General features: G+C 39.9%; 3 gene segments (V, D, J or C); all 3 read left to right on the plus strand.

Moving 5' to 3' along the window:
- The first annotated feature begins 374 nt into the window (after nt 1-374).
- Nucleotides 375-1,099, plus strand: LOC142838458 (T cell receptor beta variable 11-2-like). The segment is given in 2 exon segments: nt 375-425; nt 522-1,099. Coding segments are annotated over 2 exon segments (447 nt in total).
- A 3,248-nt stretch (nt 1,100-4,347) lies between these two features.
- LOC142838456 (T cell receptor beta variable 12-3-like) lies at nt 4,348-14,250 on the plus strand. The segment is given in 6 exon segments: nt 4,348-4,436; nt 4,539-4,913; nt 6,264-6,645; nt 10,498-10,655; nt 13,468-13,666; nt 13,765-14,250. Coding segments are annotated over 3 exon segments (606 nt in total).
- A 5,584-nt stretch (nt 14,251-19,834) lies between these two features.
- Nucleotides 19,835-20,630, plus strand: LOC142838263 (T cell receptor beta variable 28-like). The segment is given in 2 exon segments: nt 19,835-20,107; nt 20,236-20,630. Coding segments are annotated over 2 exon segments (483 nt in total).
- The last annotated feature ends 355 nt before the right edge of the window (nt 20,631-20,985 follow it).

Below are 20,985 nucleotides of genomic sequence, written 5' to 3' on the forward strand. Positions count from 1 at the left end.
GTGGTGCCTGGATTATACTGTGCCAGAACCTGATAAAAGAGCCATGCCCAAAAGTGAGAGATAATGACAAGGACAAAGAGGTCACCAGCTGATAATGTGTCCTTGAGTTGCCTTTGTGATACTCAGGTAAAAACATCAATCGGACCTTGGAAGAAGGGTGTGAAGATGTTGAGGAAGGCCAGAGCTGCCTGTGAGGACCTGGATGAATTTTCATGCTGTCTGTGGTTATGCTAGCCACTCACATTCACAGTCCCTGCTCTACGACTGTGATTCTTAGAGACAGTAACGTCATTGTGGGAACTGTCATGTGGTGACAAGTAACGCAGCTCACAGGCCCTTGATGTCTTGGTGAGCCTTCTTCTCTCTTGACCCAGCCATGGGCACCAGGCTCCTCTGCTGGGCAGTGCTCTGTCTCCTGGGGGCAGGTAAGTTTTTAGAAAAGCAACGACTTCATTTCTGCATTTCTCTGGGGATTTTTCTAATCATTTCCGGTTTGAAACCACCATATTCTTTTCCCACAGTACTGTCTGAAGCTGGAGTCACTCAGTCTCCCAGATATGTGATCATACAGGAAAGGCAAGAAGTTTCCTTTTGGTGTGACCCTATTTCTGGACATAATACCCTTTACTGGTATCTGCAGCCCAGAGACCAGGGCCTCCAGTTTCTAGTTTACTTTCAGAATGAGGCTGTTATGGATGATTCACAATTGCCCAAGGATCGTTTTTCTGCAGTGCGGCCTGATGGAGTCAACTCCACTCTGAAGATCCAGTCTGCAAAGCTGGAGGACTCAGCCACATATCTCTGTGCCAGCAGTTTGGCCACAGCAGTGCAGAGGCACCTCCCTGCTGTGCACAAAACGGATGGTTTTCCTCAAGCCAGCATTCAGCAGAGACCTCTGCTTGCTTCCCATACCCCATAGATGGAATGGGTCCTTGGACATAGGCTATGCTGAATATAACCAGAGGTCACAAATTCTTTCCTGAAACATGAGGACAGCAGATGTTTCAAAATAATATCCCAGCGACTCGAAATACTTCTCGGTGACAGTTCAAGAACCCCAAACTGAAGGTGACATTGAATCTGGAGACACCTGTTTTGTAAAATATGCAGTCGGGAAATCTATCTAAAATAGTAATAGAGATGGAAGCTATCTGTGAGCAACAGGCAACAGACATTTCCTCTGGAGCAGGGATATCAGAAAGTTTAAAATGCTACCCTTGGTGACATTGTTATATGACATTTCTTCTATTTCTTTATACTAGGACTTTCTATGGAACAAGTTCTCTGTGCAATATGTTTGTTGGGAGGAATTTTTTCTACTCTTCCTTATATATGAATATACTACTACTACTAATATTGTTGATAATATTTGTGTGTGTGTGTGTGTGTGTGATTTTAACTCATTTTAAGCAAGGTTTTAACTTCACAGAAATGCACAAAGGGAAAATTTAACAAGGGTTCCAGAGTTTTTTTTTTCAGAATATGTTTGAATTCCCATGAATTTTTGGTTCTCTAGCCCATAGCTTCCAAGCTATGGCTTACAGGCATCTGACAGCATGCCCGACCCAAATCTCTGCTCAAACCAAGCACTACTTTCCACAGCGTGCTATAACTTTCCAATATCAGAGACACAGCCTCAAACTACTGCAGGATTGATCCAGGTAGTTCAGAGGCCGTTGGACTTGTTTTATCTGTCTACTTTTATCTATTAAAATAGTACCTTAACATGCTAAAAATACACCTTGTAAGAGCTTCTGAAACAACCCAGGGCCCCCATGTTACCCCCGATGACACCTTCTTTATGTATGTCTTTACATCTCTATTAACTTCCTCCTGATTCTCTAAGAAGAGAGATCAGGCTGAACTGTTGGGAGTGCTTAAAGCAGAGTGCAGGGGGGACGCTCTGCCTGCACCTCCACTCACAGGCCCTCTTGGTATTCCTGCTGTCCGTACAGAGTCTAAGGGCAGGCAGTTCACGGCTTCTGTAAATTTTCATTCACTCAGATCATTCCATCTATTTGGCCACAAGTTGCGTGGTAGGTGACGACCATCCATCATCTCTTTGTCAGAATCTAAAAATTAGACCAAAATAATGCCAATACCAATTATTTATTCTCTAACACTAACACATTATAAAACCTCACATCTCTTATACCCAATGAAGGAAGTCAAAACTCCCCTGTGTTTGTGTTGCTGCATGTCACTGGCCACTAGAATGCACTGTGGCTTCACTGTCACCTAGATTCTGTGTAGGGCTTAGAAAACTATAGTTAGATGCCATTCACCCTGGATTTTTTGTTTTGGTTTTTGTTTTTGTGACAGGGTTTCTTGCTGGCCTGGAGCTTTCACAGCAGGCTAGGCTGGCCAGTCAGGGAGTCCCAGTGGTCGGCTTGTCCTGTCTCTCTTGACGAGCTCACATCATGGTCAGCTTTTAAAATGTAGTTTCTAAGAAATAAATTCAGGTATTTATGTTTTCTTTTTGAAAATTTCCTTCTTTAATTAAAAATAAGTTACTTTCTTATACACCATGCCCTGATTACAGTTTTGTCTCCTTTTTCTCTTCCCAGTTTCTCACCACCTCCCTCACCTCCAGATCAACTCCTTTCCTGTCTCTCATGAGTAAAAAAACAGATTAACAATTAAACATTTCAAAATAAAATGTAATAAGATAAAAAACAGCCATCACATCAAGACTGGACAAGAAAACCAAACGGAAGGAAAGGAGACCCTGAGAGACAGCACAGAACCGGAGAGTCATTTATTCAACAAACTCAGGAGTCCAATAAAAATACTCAGATGAAAGCTGTAATAAATACACAGAAGACCTGGTCTGGGTGAAATCAGGCTCATGCTTGCTGTTTTAGTCTCTGTGTGCTCATAGGAGCCTTGCTTAACTGCCTTAACTGCTTAACAGAGGGCCTTGTCCTTCTGACATCCGCCATTTCTTCTGACTCTTACGATTTTTCACTTTCTCTTCTGAGGGGTTCTCTGAGATCTGTGGGGAAGGATTCGAGGGGAACTTCCCCTATAGAGTTATGAGTTCCAAGGTCTGTCTCTCTACATGATGTCTGGCTGTGGATTTCTGCTTCTCTGTTGACGTCTGAATCTATGAGTATAACAAAATGTCACTAGGGGTTATTTCATTGATTTTTTTTTAAAGACCTGTAGTATTTAGTTTTACCCTGGGTCTCTAGGTTATCTGTCTCTGGTCCCTGGTTATGCAAGCATTATTGGGTGGGTGTAGGTTCCAGCTCATTGAATGATCCTTAAGTCAGTTTAGACATCATACTCCCACCACATTGTGCCAACATTGCCTGGGCATGTTTTTCAGGCAGGACTGGTTGTGGATCAAAGGATTTTGGGCTAGGCTGGAGTTTACTTTTCTCTTTGATAGCCTGTGGAATACCTTCCAGCACCAAAGACACTAGAATGTAGAGGTGAAGTTTCTATTTAGGCACCAGATAAGAATACGTGGTAAATAAAGTTTGCAACATTTTATCTGCAAATCTTTAAGAACAATGAATCTTTGCTTGCTTCATTTTAGGGATATAGGGGAGATTGTGGAGTTCATGTATTTGATATAATTCAAGAATAATGTATCACAGAGGTCTTTTAGCACACAGACTTTTCAGTGTAACCAGTTATCAGGGAATCAACTCCTGGCCTGTCGTTTCTAACAGAGCTGATGTCATTCCTGTGGCGTTTAAAGGACAGTTCTTAAATGACCAATGGGAGAGCTGAGTGTGAGGGTGACCGTGGGAGCACGATGCCACCATGAGGAAATGTGGCAGTTTTCAGAGAAGCTGGCTTGTGAGAAGACGGTGAGTTCATTTTTAAATACTGGGGGTTTGGAGTGCAAATGAAAAATTACAGCTTCTTATAAGAGGAAAGGTATAGGGGCTGGAGAGATGGCCCAGAGGTTAAGAGCACTGGCTGCTCTTCCAGAGGTCCTGAGTTCAATTCCCAGCAACCACGTGGTAGCTCACAACCATCTATAATGAGATCTGGCGCCCTCCTCTGGCATGTGGGCATACATGGAGGGAGAATGTTGTATACATAATAAATAAATAAATCTTAAAAAAAAAAAGAGGAAAGGTATAGGGAAGCCATCAAGAATTGACAAAGCCAAACAAAGCTATCAGGAACCCCAAACATGCCAGTCTTCGCCTTAGTTCAGTTGTAGTTGCATCCAGCCCTCTTTGATTCCTCTCCAGAGCTGCAGCCTTCCCTTGAAGAAGTTTTCAGGCTGGGGTAGGAGGTGTTTGCAGCTGATTTGATGATGTCACTGACCAATAGAGACTCTTATGAGAATGCAGTTTCCTCAAAGTCATTTCTCTGCTCATGTAAAGCCCTGGTTTGGATGTTCTTTACCTGGAGTCATCCTGCTATGGGCATCCAAATCTTCTGCTATGTCGTCTTCTGTGTTCTGGTGGCAAGTAAGTCCTGAGGATACTTAAACATCATCACACTGGCTTTCCTTATTCAGGTCTCCCCAGAGTTTTCTTATTCTCTTTTCCACTTTGTTTTTTTAAATATAGATCACACAGATGCTGGAGTCACCCAGTCACCCAGCCATGAGGTGGCAGAGAAAGGACAAACAGTAACTCTGACGTGTAATCCAGTTTCAGGTCACAATGATCTTTACTGGTACAGACAGACCAAGGCACAGGGACTAGAGTTGCTGAGATACTTTCGCAGCAAGTCCCTTATGGAGGACAACAAGACAGGAAAGGACAGATTCACAGCTGAGATGCTAGAATCATCTGCTTCCACTCTGAAGATCCAGCCCACAGAACCCCAGGACTCAGCTGTGTATCTATGTGCCAGCAGCTTAGCCACAGAGCTACACAAGGATGCTCTGCCAGTGCAGAAACCTTGGGTACCTCTCTCCCTCCAGCCCCTATCTCTTCTGAGTAAGTTTTCTTTGTTCCTTCATATTAGAAACCAAATGGAACTGGGGCATTGCAAAGACAGGGAATAATACTGCATCAACAAATCAGAGCTTGGGTAGGAAATAATCTTGAAGGGAGTTCAGGGATTCCTCGTTTATTTTTTTGTGGGCTGAAAGCTCAAGTGCCATGTAAGCACCTGTGTTACAGTTTCTATGTTTTCTATCTCCAACTAAGTTCGGCAGTTCTGGTAAGGTCAATGTCCTGTAAACTGTTCTGTTCATTCATTCTCTTTTCACTCTGATTTGTAAAGACAGTATTTTAATGTTAATTTCAACTTAGCATTTCCATAGTATTTTATTTTTATCACACATATGTGCAAAGCCTGGTCCCAATGGCCGTCTCCTGTAGTATCAGAATGCTTATGGTTATGGCGATGATCTTGATGTCCTGGATGGTCCCAATATGGAGACATCCCAAAACAAAAGTCTTTCCTGTCTTGTTTGTCCTCTCCTTCACAATCCCATCCCCTTAATTCCTGTTTATAGTTCCTTCTGATTTGTGTATATACTCTGCCCTGGAAATGTGTCTCACTAGTTTTATCAAGCACTGCTACTATCTTATTCCGCATTGATGAGTTCCTATCAAGATGAAACCACGCAAAAGATGCTTATATTTGAGTCACCAAGGCAATTAGGTTGACCCATGTTCTGCCATATAGACAAATTTCTTCTCTCCTTGAGCTAATTGTGTCAGTTAAGTGCTGACTTTTGAATTGAAACAATATAGAATAGCATGCAGATGTTCTTATGTTCACCAAGAGACACACTCTACATCTCTCTCCATAGCTTATCCTGACTCCTTCTTGTTTCCTCCTGATTATTTCCCCCTCCTTCTGTAAGCCCAGCTCATTTTCACAGGGCATCTTGTCTCATTTAGTCCTTCTGGGCTGCATTTACCTTAATGTCACCATCACATGGAAAATTTACTCCTTGTTTTATTTCTCCATTTTGTGACCTTATTACTCTGAAGGATTTTGCTTTCCTCCAAATATTTTCAAACCTGGTTTTGTGATTATAGTATATGCATGTTGAACAGAAGAGCTTTTTTTTCTCTCCCAACGTTAAGCATCCAGAGAGAAAGGACATTGTCTGATATTGTCTCCACAAATCCTAACACTAAAGAAGGTTAAAAATGAATAAATTTTGAATAACTCAATGAATTTGAACTGAAAATGCCAGGGAAAGTTGTTTAGAGTTGCTGTTCTGTAGCACACAATGCACTCGACGTTCCCATAACCAGGCTGCTGAATGAGACACCAGTGTTTTCAGTAGAAACGTGTGCAGATGCTCAGACTTCTTTTTGGTCTTCCAGTAGCCCACAGGACTACTTTGCCTTTGTGCATACTTCAAAAGGCCTCAGTATACTGCAGCATGACCCAGTGGTCTGGAGACACACTTCCCAACGCTTCTATGTTCATTGTTTGTCCATTGAGAAGAGGATCCCAGCCCATTGAGGACAGCAGCTGATGTTTCGGATGGTTAAGTAGTCAGATGTTCACAGTCTTCTTGCTAAACATTCTTACACAATCTATCATCTCTCTGTGGATTTGCTTTTGCAGATTCCACCACCATCAACACATTTTCAGCTCTCTAACCTCTCTTGCATGATGCCATGTGAAGCAGAAACAGCTGTATTTACTCCTTTTTTGCCAGAAGATACAACAAGGCTCATTTGCTGGAGGAAGAACATGGAGGTAGGGCGAGATCATTTCACTGGTTACATTATGATAGCCAGGGACTTCATGAGCATCACTCTGGTCTCTTGTGCTTCTATTTAAGTGCACAGTGCTCACTGTTTAGCATCATCCAAGACAGTATTTCTTCACTAACTTTGTTCTTTGAAAGACCCTGTTAAGAATATCAAAACAAAAGCTGCAGAATAGAGCAAGTGTTTACAAATCATCCCTTTAATAAAGTGGCTAACATTAATAATACTGAGTCAAGATTCACAAAAGCATCCCTCTAACCCATAAATTCGAGAGTGTAAACACACGAGTTGTGCTCTAAACCAGTGCATTTTGAGGATGCTCTGTCTCACAGCTTTACTTGCTGAGTATGACACATTAGAAAACATCTCTACTGTCTCTCAGTCATTCAAGACTGGGCATAGTATTTACTGAGGCCGGTACGCCAGCATTTATTGTTCTTATACACATAAAAGCAAATTCAATAATGTTTCTTCTAAAAAATATAATACAGGAGGCTGGAGAAATGTCTCACCACTTAAGAATACTCACAGCAGTTGGGCAGTTGTGGTGCATACCTTTAATCCAAGCACTTCGGAGGCAGAGGCAGGTGGATCTCAGTGAGTTCAAGGCCAGCACAGTCTACAAAGTGATTACCATGACAGTCAGGGCTACACAGAGAAACTCTGTGTCAACAATCAACAACAAAACAAAAACAAACAGATAAACATAAAATAAAGAATACTTGCTGCTTTTCAAAAAACCCTGAGCTCACTTCCTAGTATCTTACCAAGGGTAGGGCCCCTTATAACTTCATGTAACTTTTGCTCTTGGGGATCTAACACCTTCTTATGGTCTCCATAAGAACATGAACACACTTAGGGTGTGTGTGCATGCACATGTAAAAGTACATCTTAAAATCTTCAAATACTTCACCTACAAGGACAGATTCTATTTATCTTTGAACTGTACGCGATGGTAAAACACAAAAGATGTAATTGGGATTAATAATGGGGATATTAATATCTCCAATTGTTCATTTCAAATGCAAAATATATATTTGAATGTTGCTGCTGCAGGCTTTGGGTTGTCTACAGCATACAGAACTATCCAACAGCCACTGTTGTTGTCTAAATATTTTCTAGAAAATTTTTTCTAGAATGATGGATGATTACGAATTCTCTGTTCAATGGTAAGAGATTAAGAAAAAAAACTAAGGGCTTATCTGATATTCAGTCTTTCAGACAGTGAAAAATTGCTCATTGAAATGGGCTCATCAGGTAGATTATCACAGGAGAATTTCTGTTTCTAAAAGTCTCTACAAAGTCAAGAAGATAAACTATTCATAACAGTGAGCTCCCAGGCAGAAATAATTTAGAGTCTGTGATAGTCAGCACAACTGGTCAGGCTCTTTCTGATGAAGAAAATGTGCTTAAGAGGACTCTCAAGGCAAAGGAAATTAGACTATATATACACGAAAATCCAAAATCAATCAACACAATTATTACAACGGCTCAATGGATGATTATTAGGAATACCTGTGGTTGAAGCAGTGTGCCAAAGGGAATTCAACTCTCCTGAGAAAAATATATAAGATTACACTGTGGTTTGAATTTTGTTTCCTCCTTACCATCAAGGCAACGTAAGGATTCTTACAATTGAGAGATGCCATAGGTACCTACTACATACATCTTGAAGAAGGTGCTGGAAACACTGTGCTAATTTCCATCCTTGAAAAGTAGGAAACAAAAAGGCAATGTATATTAGGTTGCACCTAATAAACTGTGGATAAACAAACTCGCATTCATCATAACGTTAAGAACCTAAATTAAAAAATCTACAAATTGCTACAAACAAAATAAAAACATGGATTGTTATAGAAAATGATTTCTCTATGAGAAAAGCAGCATCTTTAAACACACGCACCATCATGTGGAAGAAAAGAGGGTCTAATTGGATTCTTACAGCAAGAAGAAAAGGATTTAGGTTTCATGTCTCTCACGGGAGACAAGAGAGAGGTTTATTTTTGGTTTTACTAAATCTGGAAAACCAATAAGATAAACAGAAAAACCAAGCTCTTGGAAGCAAACTGGAATGGCTCCCCAGGAGATGACAGGATCCGGGAGACTGTCAAATAATAGCTCTGAAAATCACAAACATGGGGAGTTTTGACAGAGATGTCTGGGGAGATTAAGGAAAATATTTAAGTTATATGATCTTCAGCTATTTGACAAGAGAACCTACTGAGTTAATTATTAAAATTACAGCTCTCAGAAAAGTGTGGTGTATATGAAAGGTGAAGCAGGCAAAAAGTAAGGAGAAAAATATAACTATAAATTTGTGTGACAGACAAAATAGGAGGTATTAAATATTTATTTTAATAGTTTTTGTTTAAGAGATTCCAGAGTTTATAAATTTTATCTCTCTCACCAGGGAAGATCATAGAGATAAAGTCTAGTAGAATATATTTGAAAGACTAATGCTGTGGGCCTGGATGCAGACATAAAATTAATGAAGTTAGGATATGCCAATAAATACTATTTGTTGGATTAGAATTTTAAAATAAACCACTTTAAACATTGACAAATTCAATTTAATCTTCCTTAAAAGATTGGGCAATAGTACATTGAGAGAAAAATGATAAAATGTGTGTAATAGTAGTGGAAATAAAAATATTGTAATAGAAAAATCTATTAAAGCCTGGAACAGAGCAGAATTGAGAAAAGTTACTGAATTGATAATTAAAAAGACAGATTCGTTTTTCCTAGGGCATTACAAAGATTTTTTTCCTTTTTTATACTAATTTGTTTATTTACTTTTATTTGCACACACATGCACCTGTATAAGTTTATGTGTTCCACGTGCATACAGGTGCCCATGGAAGTCAGAGGGGATTGGGTTCCCCCGGGACATGAGTTACAGGTATTTGTTAGCCTACTAATTTATGTTCTGAGAATGGATCCCGAGTCCTCTACAACGGAATATATACTCTTAACAGTTGAGACATCTGTCTAATTCATGAAAGAAATTTTGAAGAAAAGTAGTTCATATCATATCCAAATTTAGGTCATCTATGAGTATTGCTATTATGCTATTGGTAGTTCATTCTGATACCGCTGAAGTTTGTCGTTGGGTGCTTTTCTTCATACTAGGAGATAAAGCAGAACAGACTGTCAAAGTAATAGCACCTGGCAGTTGGTATCAGACCTGGAAGCTCTTTATGATAATATTGACAATTTTTGTGTGTGTCTGAGGCTTAGCTTAACTGTCCAACAGTGATGCCAAGGTTCTACTGTAGAGGGTACTGAAGGGTATCCCTCAAGACTGCTGAAACAGGGAGGTATTCACAGAATAAGTCTGAGGTGTCTGAGCAAATCTTGTGGACCTCATACAGACTGGATCTGCAAAGCAATGTCTCTGGTCAGCCTCTGCTCTTCCTACCCTTCTCCACGGCAGGAGAACTGAGTTTAGTTCCATGAAAAAAGAAACTGGGCATGTTAAACTCAAGTCCTCTACATTTTTCTTTGTGTTTGTTTGCCTAAGAGAACATGAAAATAATGTCTATTCTCCTGCCTCATAATTACTGAAAACATAGCTATCAGAGGCTTCATTCTGTTGGAGAGGCTGACCTAGAGAAAATCAGTCAAGGTTTGGTGTACTCTATTCAGAACGAGGCAAGCTGGGCAATTTTATTGAGTAAATTATTCCTTCCATCACCAAGATCGACATTGATGCTTTGACCTTTGCTTTGTAGACTTGTTTTATCCCATTTCCAAGTGTTTTTTTCTGTGTCGGGTGAGAAAGAGTTATATCATTTTTGAACCCAGACAATTCTAACAACTGTAATTTGCATTGCTGCAGCATCATCCACACTGGCCAGAGGGCTTTTTCTAGAGCACCTGTCCTAGTGGCCACCAGCAAGCACTGTGGGGGACTCTACAGAGACTAGACGAGACGACTGTGTGTCAGTGGGGATGCTGAAGAAGATGCGCATGTGTGCATTTCTACCTTACTACCAGGTAGAAAATGGAAAAATAAAAAAAGTTCAGTCCAACCTTCTCTTGTGTAAATTTGTTAAGAACAATCATGAGCATGTGATTCTAGAAAAGTCTGGATGTTTCTCCAACAAAGCAATGACTACTAATTTCCAATTGAAAACGTGTTTAATGAAGGGTTTGGTGAGAAAAATTGCAAACAAACAAACAAACAAAAAGAACGAGTGTTCTGTTCCCTCATTCCACAGAGAGGTTTTCTAAGGTGGAACTGAGACAGCAAAGACTGAGGTCAGTGCTGCAATGCTGTGATGGAGAAAGCCTCTGCCTTCTTGGGCCTTGTGATGGAGAAAGGCCTCTGCCTTGTGGACCACTCAGATGGGGCACCAGCATGTATCTCTATGGCCGTGTAATTGCTCCTGCTATGGAATATATTCTTGATGAAAACAAACAAGACAGTTGTGAGCTGTCGCGTAGATGCTGGGAATCAAACCTGACTCCTCCAGAGCAGCCAGTGCTCTTAATCACTGAACCATCCCTCAAGTTCATAAATTTATTTTATTTTTAGATAAAATATAATCACATCATTTCCCTGCTCTGTTCCCTCCTTCCAACTCATCCTGTACCCCTTAACTCCCTCTCAAATTTGTGGCCTCTTTTTTTTAATTATTGTTGTTATATGTAAATATATAAATACAACCTGCTGGATCCCCTTAGTTTTGCATATGTATGTTCTCAATGCTGGCTTCTTGGTATTGGAGAGCTAACGGGGGTCATGTCTGGGGAAGACTAATTGCCCTTCTCTCAGCAGTTATGAATTGCTTGCAGTACTTTATCTGGTAGTGGGGGTCCTTGAGATAAATTTCCTCATCTCTTTTGGAGAGCAAACTCGTGTTGCCATTGTTGAGATCTTTTTATACAGTCATATTTTTGATATTTCATGGATGTAGCTCTCATCTCATCTCGAAATCACATACTTGATGTTGACTTGTGGTTTTCAGGTGACTTCCTGGTTTTATCATCTGTCTGCTTCCTCTTCCATGGTGTTCCTGAGTCTTAGGTTTAGGGATTACATTGTAGTTCTATTAACTGAGCATGGACATCCACCTGTCTTTGCCAGTTTTGACCAGCTGTGGCTTTCTGTAAAGTTCTCCATCTGCTTCAAAAAGAGGTTTCTTTGATGAGAGATAAGATGTACATTTATCGGTGGGCACAAGGATAAGTGTTTTGAATGCAGACAGCAATTATACCGGTTTAGGAAAGTGGTGGGAACAGATTCTCTTCTATGATTCATGGTCTCAGCAGCCATGGATCTGTGTCTCCAGTCGTATGGATGACTTCCCTCCTGCTAAGTGGGCCCTAAGTTCAATTAGACAACTGTTGGTTACTGCCCAGATGGATGTGCTACTATTGCATCGTTAGGGCTATCTTGCCATATTCGTCATTGTTGTGGGTCTTAGGTTTTACAACCAGGTAATATTAACTGCTGTTCCCTCTTGGCAGCTTCCAATGAGCTTTTTGGTACTGTGAAAGCTGGTCCTTTCAGGTCAGATCTGGCTAGATTTTGTTGTGTCCAAAGTTCAAAGTGTGTGATTTCTTTGGTGATGAGGGCTTGCTTTCAACTTCTGGGAGAAAATCAAGGGCAGCAACAGTAGCCTATAATGTTTTAGTAGTATCTTAGATTCCACTAATACTTGAAAGGAAATTTCTCACACCTGGTATTGGAGTTTTTATTAGATACTTTACAGCTGTTGGGGAGATCTTTATTACCCCAAATACATACATTCATTTTAAGGACACACACACACACACACACACACACACACACACACACACACACACACAGAATTCTAAGTAAATATAAAATAATATGATTTCCTTTGGCTTTTCAAACATCCTCAGTACTATTTATCCTTTCTCTCTCCCTTTTGTCTTTGTTGATAGTTTATTTTATAACTCCTCATATGCTAGGGTAGTTGTGTCCTAGGCACATCCGATGATGCTGTGGCCCAATTCTGAGTGTTTCTCAGCTATTTGTCTTTCATCTTTCCTCCTCACTCCTGCAGCCAGCTTATGCCTTCTCAGTGTGTGCGTGCCAGGATGCTTCAGAGCATCAAGATACATCGTTAGAAAGGGAGTATAAAAGGGACTCAAGGCATACACGCATACATGCATGCTTATACACAATCACACATACACACAGATACACATATACACACAGAAAAACACACATATGCACACATACACTGACACCCATGCATATGCTTGCATACACCCAGATGCATAATGGCAGCAATACTAGAGAAAGAGTGGGCATTGCTGAACTTTCAACATTAAGAATATTTCCATAACTACCTTCCAAACCTACCTGTAATTTGCTTCTCTCTGTTGCCTTGACATAACAGAAATCATATTATTCTGCTCTGCTCCCCCGCAGATAGTCAGCGCTAATTTAACTCAGTGAAATAATAATAACAGCAACAATAATAGTACTGCTGACAGCAAAAGAGAACATGACATTGGGAGGAAGAAGATGGAACTTAGAGAAGGTTAGATTAATTGGGAATGTGGATCTGTCTCAAACACATTAAACACATATATTTTCTAAATTTTCAAAGAAGAAGTAAGAATTACAACTAAAAGAAGAAGTGTCCAGTAGGTTAGTAGGTAATTTGATATGTGATGTATCAGGGAAAGTGGAGTGGGGGTGGGGGGAGGGACAGTCATGGAGGCACAAAAGGCTTTAAGAGCTAACTCTTGGCTGGGGTGCTTTGTGTCTTTGAATGAACTACCCACCTATGTGTCAGAGCAATTGTTTATTTCAGTTTTTCTTCTGCAGAGGATCGATGCTCACTTTTGAAAGGAGGTTCTCTGATGTCACCATGAGGCCATGCTCCACCTTGGGGAGAGAGAGGTCCTAGAGCCTTCAGCTCTCACTGATCATTCTTACGTAGGGTTTCTATGGATGAAGCCACTGCCTCGTCTTGCTATGGCCACCAGGCTCCTTTCATGCATGTTCCTTTGTTTCTTGAGAGCAGGTGAGTTTCCCAAAAATAAAGAATCTGCAGTTTTGGACATTGCTTGTTATGTTTGTAATATAGTTTTTTATTCTCTACTCCTTTCTGTTTCTTTTCAGAATCAACAAATACTGGGGTCATCCAAACACCCAGGCATAAGGTGACAAAGATGGGACAAGAAGCAACTCTGAGATGTAATCCAATTTCAGGACATAGTGGTGTTTACTGGTATAGGCAGACGACTGTGCGGGGACTGGAATTCCTGATTTCCTTTAATAACCAGGCTCCAATAGATGATACAGGGATGCCCAAAGAACGATTCTCAGCTCAGATGCCTGATGCGAAGCTCTCCACTCTGAAGATTCAGAACACACAATCCCAGGACTCAGCTGTGTATCTCTGTGCCAGCAGCTTATACACAGAGCTACAGAATCATATCTGGCTGGGTCAGAAACCATGCTTCCCCTTCCCTGTCTGTCTCCCAGAAACAGTTTTCAGCAGTGATCCTGGGGTCTTCTCAGAACAGGAAGGATGTGGCTTTAATATCTTCTCTGTACCTAGAGAAGACATTCTCCTGTAGGAAAGTATGTATGTGGAAAAGGTATATGTGTGGGGGTGTAGTGAGCAGGCAGAGTTGGTTCTTGGGGTTCCTCACGTTTTCCACAGGGGTGAGTGAGTCTAAGATTAAGCGTATGTGTCCTTCATTGGGTCCTTTATATGATTATTGCACTGAAGACTGAGTAGTCAGGCAGCTTTACCACCATTTTTGTCCCCTCTCCTTAAAAGCACCCAGTTTCCTTAATGGCTTCCAGTGTTGATGGGATACTTTCACTTGGGTATCATGTCCTAACCTGTTCGCCTCCACTGATGTCCTTCAAATCATCTCAGGTTATTTATTTCCATTCTCACATTTTATGGCTTCAATGGCGCCTGGCTCGAGTCCCTATTTTATATATATATATATATATATATATATATATATATATATATATATATGATATATAATTATCCATTGCATGTTTAATGTTTTTATAATTGTCAAAAGTTTATGATGTATGAATGCATCCAACAAACTCAACCAAAATAGAAAATATTTTGACAAAAATAACATATACAACTTCCTATGCATGCATGACTTTACATACTTCAACAATCCTCCACAGTTACAGTGCTGACGGACAAGGATTAAGGACCTAATAGGGTATTTATGTCATGCAAAGAGGTTCAGAAGAGGAACGTTTTCTTTCTAGTTAAGAAACAGATGACAGAAAATGGTGTTTTTTGAGTATATGTATGAAAACACACATACTTCTCTTAGACTGTGGAGTTTATAAGGAAAGGGAGGAATCTGATCTAGAGATGGCAGTTTCCTGATGAGATGAGGAACTGCTTCAGCCACAGCATCAGAGAAATGAACAATAAAAGAAAGGAACATGGTAGGACAATAGAAGAAATCCGAAGCAAAAGGGTCACATTTACTTATTCACTAGGAGAGATAGGCAAGATAAACTGTCAAAAGAGAATACTCTGCAAAAATACTTTGCAAAATAATATAAGGAATATGATCTTATTTAAGAAAAGAACAAATTTCCATCATGGTCTTGAACTCTTTGCTCATATACACACTCCTCCCACTCTTTGACTGGAATTTGGGAGCTCAACCCAGTGCTCTGCTGTGGATCCCTGCCTCTGCTTCCATCACTTGCTGGATGAAGGTTCTATGATGACATTTAGGATAGTCATCAAGCTGACTACAGGGCAAGGCCAGGTCAGGTACCCTCTCCACTATTGCTTCGGGTCTTTGTTAGGGGTCATTCTTGTGGATTCCTGGGAATTTCTCTAGTGCCAAATTTCTTGCTAGCCCCGTAACTACTCCCTCAAACTACTCCCTAAATCAAGATATCTCTTTCCCTCCTCTCCATCTGCAGTTTACCTGAGCTAATGGTAGCCCACAACCCCAGCCAGAAAGGGAAAGAACCAGCATAGGACCAAAATAGGCCCTCTGAATGACAGTTATATGGTTGGGGAAGACTGTGGGGCCATTGGCAGTGGAACCAGGATTTAGTCCTACTGTTTGTGCTGCCTTTTTGGAACCCATTTTCTTTGGAGGGATACCTTGCTCATATAGAAGCAAGGGCCTTGGAGAAAATTACACAAAACATTTCTTGTTAGCATGAGAATGTGAAAAAACAGAGGCAAGGCAAGGAAACCATCAGTCTTAATCTATTTTCTTTTCTTCCTAAATTTGAAGCACTATTTACCATGACATTTAAATGTAAAACTAACAAAATATTCATGCAGTATAAAAGGAAAAACAATTTTATTTTTTAGAAATAGATAGTTGATAAACTAATATGTTGGAAAAGTTAAATTCCTAATAACCTACATGCTTTTGGGCCAAATGTGGGCATCACAGTGAAAACTGAAAGTTTAAATACCATTTAAAGAACTAGTACAAAGAGTTCTTCTAGAATTACATCTCCTGTATTAGTCTCAGAGCCTCAAAGTGGTCTCATTCTTCATGAACAAAGAGCATTACAATTGAAAATCCAGAAATGAAGTTAGAATAGTAAATGTTTGATCAGGCCTTTCAGTGAAAGGTAAAAAACATGTATTAGCAGAGAGAAACAAAAATTTCTTTCTGTGCCCTCTATATTTGTGAAATGCGACTGTATAGAAGGAAAATCGCATTCTTGGGGCCTGGGAAGCTGGCTCAGCAGTGAATAAGATGTATTGCTCTTATAGAGGATGCAAATTTTGTTCCAACCACCCATGTCCTGCAGCTCACGACTGTCTATAATTTCAACTCTAGAGTGTTTAAGACAAATTTATGGCCTCCAAGGGAATTTACACATTTAGTGCATACACACACACACACACACACACACGTTTTAAATTAAAAATAAATCTTTGAAAAGAAAGTCAAAGAACCACGTGCTTAGAATCCTGTTTACAACATTCAAGCAGAAAGCGCTTGGATTTATCGTGTGTGTTAGAGCTGAGCCCTACTACAACTAGAAACCTGTTTTTCCAGGGAATAATGCAGTCTTGGGGTTCACAGTGTGATCAAACTCCCTGCAGCAGTGCACATTCATAACATGAAAAAGAAGACAAATCATGTCTTCTTGATGTGAATATTATATTGGCGGGGAAGAACAAAAGTTAGCAGGAATGAATAAATGAAGTAAATAGTATGTTCAAATATGCCACCTACTGCAGACAAAAGGGTGGGATTGGAGTTGCCAGAAGAGAGTCTTGAAACTCTAAATTAGTTGTTCAGAGAAGAACTCAGCAATGAAGTGGCCTTTGAAACTGCAGTACTTAGACACCAAGAGACTTGCAGAGATCAGGGGGAAGAGAATTGAAGCCAGAGGTAAAAGTGGAGACACTCAGCTCTTGGATGAGAGCCTGGGAGATGTGTCCACACTGAAGGCCTGCCGGACTTGGAGGACACTGCCGCTTATTTCTTTGTTTGATGCTAAAACACTGTAACTATTCATGTTCTTCAAATGTAGGCAACATCCCTCTGTCCTTCCAACTCCACAAGCATTCACAGAACACTGTCTCAACGCTGTCTTCACTAAGAAGTTGGAAATCTCTTGACTTCATTCTTGAAATGCATAAGTACCAAAGAAAATGTGGATTATCACATTTAGGTTTTGAGAGACTCCTCAGTTTCCTAACGTCAGAGACAAAATTTGCATTTCTGATATTTTATTTTGTTTTTGAGTTTATGGTACCCTGGTGGACTGAAAGGAAAGGTTTATGACACTGAGTGTCAGCCTACATCTTTAAATCCCTTCTCATAATCACATTGGGGATACTTCATGATGGAAGTAAAAACAGTGAATTGTAAACTATTCACTGTTGGTTCATAGGGTTCTCAGTGATGAGGACAGAAACGGGGTCAACAGGTACTTCAGGTTACATTTGTATAGCTTGTGTAAATTTCGAGATATCTTAGTAATTCCCATGGTTGACTATATTAACCAGATTCTTTCTCAGAGATTAAGGCTAACCTTCCTACCTAGAACAGGTATAAATTTTTAAATTTGAAGCCTGGCCGGGCAGTGGTGGCACATGCCTTTAATCCCAGCACTCGGGAGGCAGAGGCAGGCAGATCTCTGTGAGTTCGAGGCCAGCCTGGTCTACAAGAGCTAGTTCTAGGACAGAAACCAAAAGCTATGGAGAAACCCTATCTCGAAAAAAAAAGAAAGAAAGAAAGAAAGAAAGAAAGAAAGAAAGAAAGAAAGAAAGAAAGAAAGAAAGAAAATAAATTTGAAGCCTGGCTAACAGTATCTCCAGGTGCATTTCAGCCAATCCAGAGCATTTTTAGAGCAACCTCAGTTGTAGAAATATAGCTATGAAATTAACTGTGTGGCTAATGAGTAAAAAGACATTAGCCTGGATCCAATAATTATTTGTAAATGTTTAGACTCAGAAATTCCCTCCCTTCTGTTGTCCATGTTTTGAAAATTACCCCGAAATTCATTAAAGTAATTTTTATTTTCCCTAGCTTCATCAGATTTAGTACTTCAAATTATCATCCAATTCATTTCCTACTTTTTTTTTTTTTGGTAAAACGGAAAAAGTATAGTGACCTCAACTTCCAATTTTTCCAAACTTTTCAAATCTCATTTTCCTATTCCAATTGTGAAGATTTGAAATTTTACACCATCTGCACTCTATTATTCTTTTTGTTTGTATAAGTGGGATATTTAATTTTTCTTACAAAACCATGAATACATTTCTTACCTATAACTTGCCATTACCTTCTTTAGAATAATAAGCACAATGTGAAATTGATTTCTCAAATACATTTTGAGCATAAGTTTTCACTTAAAATTGCAGGTAGAGGACACATGCAGAGTGTTCTTTCTTTTGTTATACTGTGTAAGTCCTGACCATAATGTGTAGCAAGTTGTCCATTTATTCTTCCACTTTTTAATCTTGCAATAACAACTGAAAATAGCAGCTACTTAGCAAACCAGGCTCTCGATGTGTGAATTGTTTGACTCCAAAGCACAGTCAGTGAGAGTTTAATTAAGTACTTTGACATTTGAGAATATGAACACTCGGTATTACCTCCTACCACATAACACTGTTCCTTTTATAGTCTTGCTACCTTGGACATCTTATTTTTCTTCTTTCATTTATTCAGTTGTCTAAGCATTAGGAGATATGATTGACAGATTAAAATGATACATGTTTGATCTTTTCAGGGAATGCTTTGATGTATGCGCATTTACGTTACCACTTAAAACTAAATAACATATCCATCATTTAGTTCCACTTTTCTTCCTTTCATTTTTTTTGAGTGATAACAGTTTTTAAGACCAGTGTTCTTACCAATTTTCACGCATGCAGTATCATATGATTCATCACGGTCACCATGTTATACAACAGGTTTCCAGAGCTTTCAAGCACACTCCAATCACCATTTTCTCTTTTGATTAAGTCTAAAATATGTCTCAGTGTTCCAAATAATAGGTATTATTATATGGTTAAATGATAGGGAGGGCTATGACAAAAGGCAGCTTCGTGAAAAAAGTAGCAATGAGAGTTTTCAGGTCTTTTCATTCCCCATAATACATGAAAGCTACAATTTGAATCCAATATGAATAAATCAAAGACGACTACTCCTTTAAATAGCTCACCTTTTCTGACCCAAGATGTCTAGGATTTATATGTCTAACATGGCAGAGGAAATTCTATGTCAATCTGGAGAAAATGTAACTCTGGAAATGGAAAGTAGCTGTGTACTGAAGGCTAGAAGAACCACAGGGTCCTTTGGGGGATGAAGAGGATGAGGGACAAGTGCCTTATTTTCTCATGCTGACATTGGACTTTGTAAATTGCTTCTAATTAATAAATTTCCCTCCTCAAAATAACTATAATGTGAAACACATCTTTAAAACCTATGTCAACTATGAAGGTATCTCCTAGAAAATACCACCACTCACTGCCACATCTAGAAAAGATTTAAGAATGATTCACCTGTGAATAATACAGTTTATTCATATATGGCTGTAAGTGCCTACAACCAGGAATACAGAACGTAATGACTAATGAGCTCCGAGGTACCATGCGAGAAACTAGAAAGCAAGATGGAAAGTCCCGGATAAACACAAGAAAGACAACTGTGAAATCACCCAGAGAAGCAGTAAATGATACAGGGGGTAAATTTCTGCTTCACACCTGGTATATCTGAGACAGACTTCCCTACCAGCAGGAAGCTGAGCACACACGCTATTGCAATGTGCAGTGATCCTGCTCTCACGAGTCACAGGCAGGTCTTCCTATAAGGGACCAGGGACTCTCAGAACTCCAACCTCTCAAGGAGCAGAGGTAGGCTTAAAACTTTGAACAGAGAAATGCCTTCTTCCTGTTCTTCTTCCTGTTCTGGCTCTTCCATGGGTCTTAGACTCCTTCACCGTGTGATCTTCTGTCTTCTTGGAGCAGGTGAGTCCTGAGCAGGAAGGAAATCATTGAATAAGACTGTCGTGTACTCAGTTCTGAGCCCTGCATTTCATGATGTCTAATTGGTGTCCACCTTAACTCACTTAAGGCTTTACTTTTCTTCTCTGCAGTTTGTGTGGATGCCATGGTCATGCAGAACCCAAGATACAAGGTTGCCATGGTTGGAAAACCAGTGAATCTGAGCTGCTCTCAGAGTCTGAATCATGATGTCATGTACTGGTACCAACAGAAACCAAACCAAGCACCAAAGCTTCTGCTCTACTACTATGATACGACACTGAACAAGGAGGCGGACACTTCTGAAAACTTCTATTCCAACCGGCCCAACACTTCTTTTTGCTCTCTTGGCATCCGCTCTGCAGGCCTAGGGGATTCTTCCATGTACCTCTGTGCTAGCAGCAGAGACACAGGGCTACAATATCACCAACCCTCCGTGCATAAACCTTTCTCTTTCCCAGACCCAGGCCTTTCATTTAGAACAACCCCTCCCTTCTTACAACAGTAGGAAGTGGGTTTATGGCTGTCATTTCTCATCCACAGACAGTAGTTGACTATAAACCAACAAAACCATTGGCAGTTATGTCAAGAGTGGAATAGTGGTTACATGTGCCCAATATTCAGTTTGTGATATTTTCCTATGATCTCCATTTCTTTCTTCTTCAATGGATAAATAGAAAATTGCCCAACTATTTTCTTTAAATATAATTTGGATTCTTAGCATGATCCTGCTATATGAGGGATGATAAAGAGCTAATGCTATAAACAGACATTTAGAGAAATTTTATTATATTTTGTATTCTATAAGAATTCATACAATTTTCAGTCCAGTCACCAAACAACTACTTGTCTAATGGGAAAGG

Source organism: Microtus pennsylvanicus, chromosome 19, assembly GCF_037038515.1.
Source record: "Microtus pennsylvanicus isolate mMicPen1 chromosome 19, mMicPen1.hap1, whole genome shotgun sequence".
Taxonomy (NCBI): domain Eukaryota; kingdom Metazoa; phylum Chordata; class Mammalia; order Rodentia; family Cricetidae; genus Microtus; species Microtus pennsylvanicus.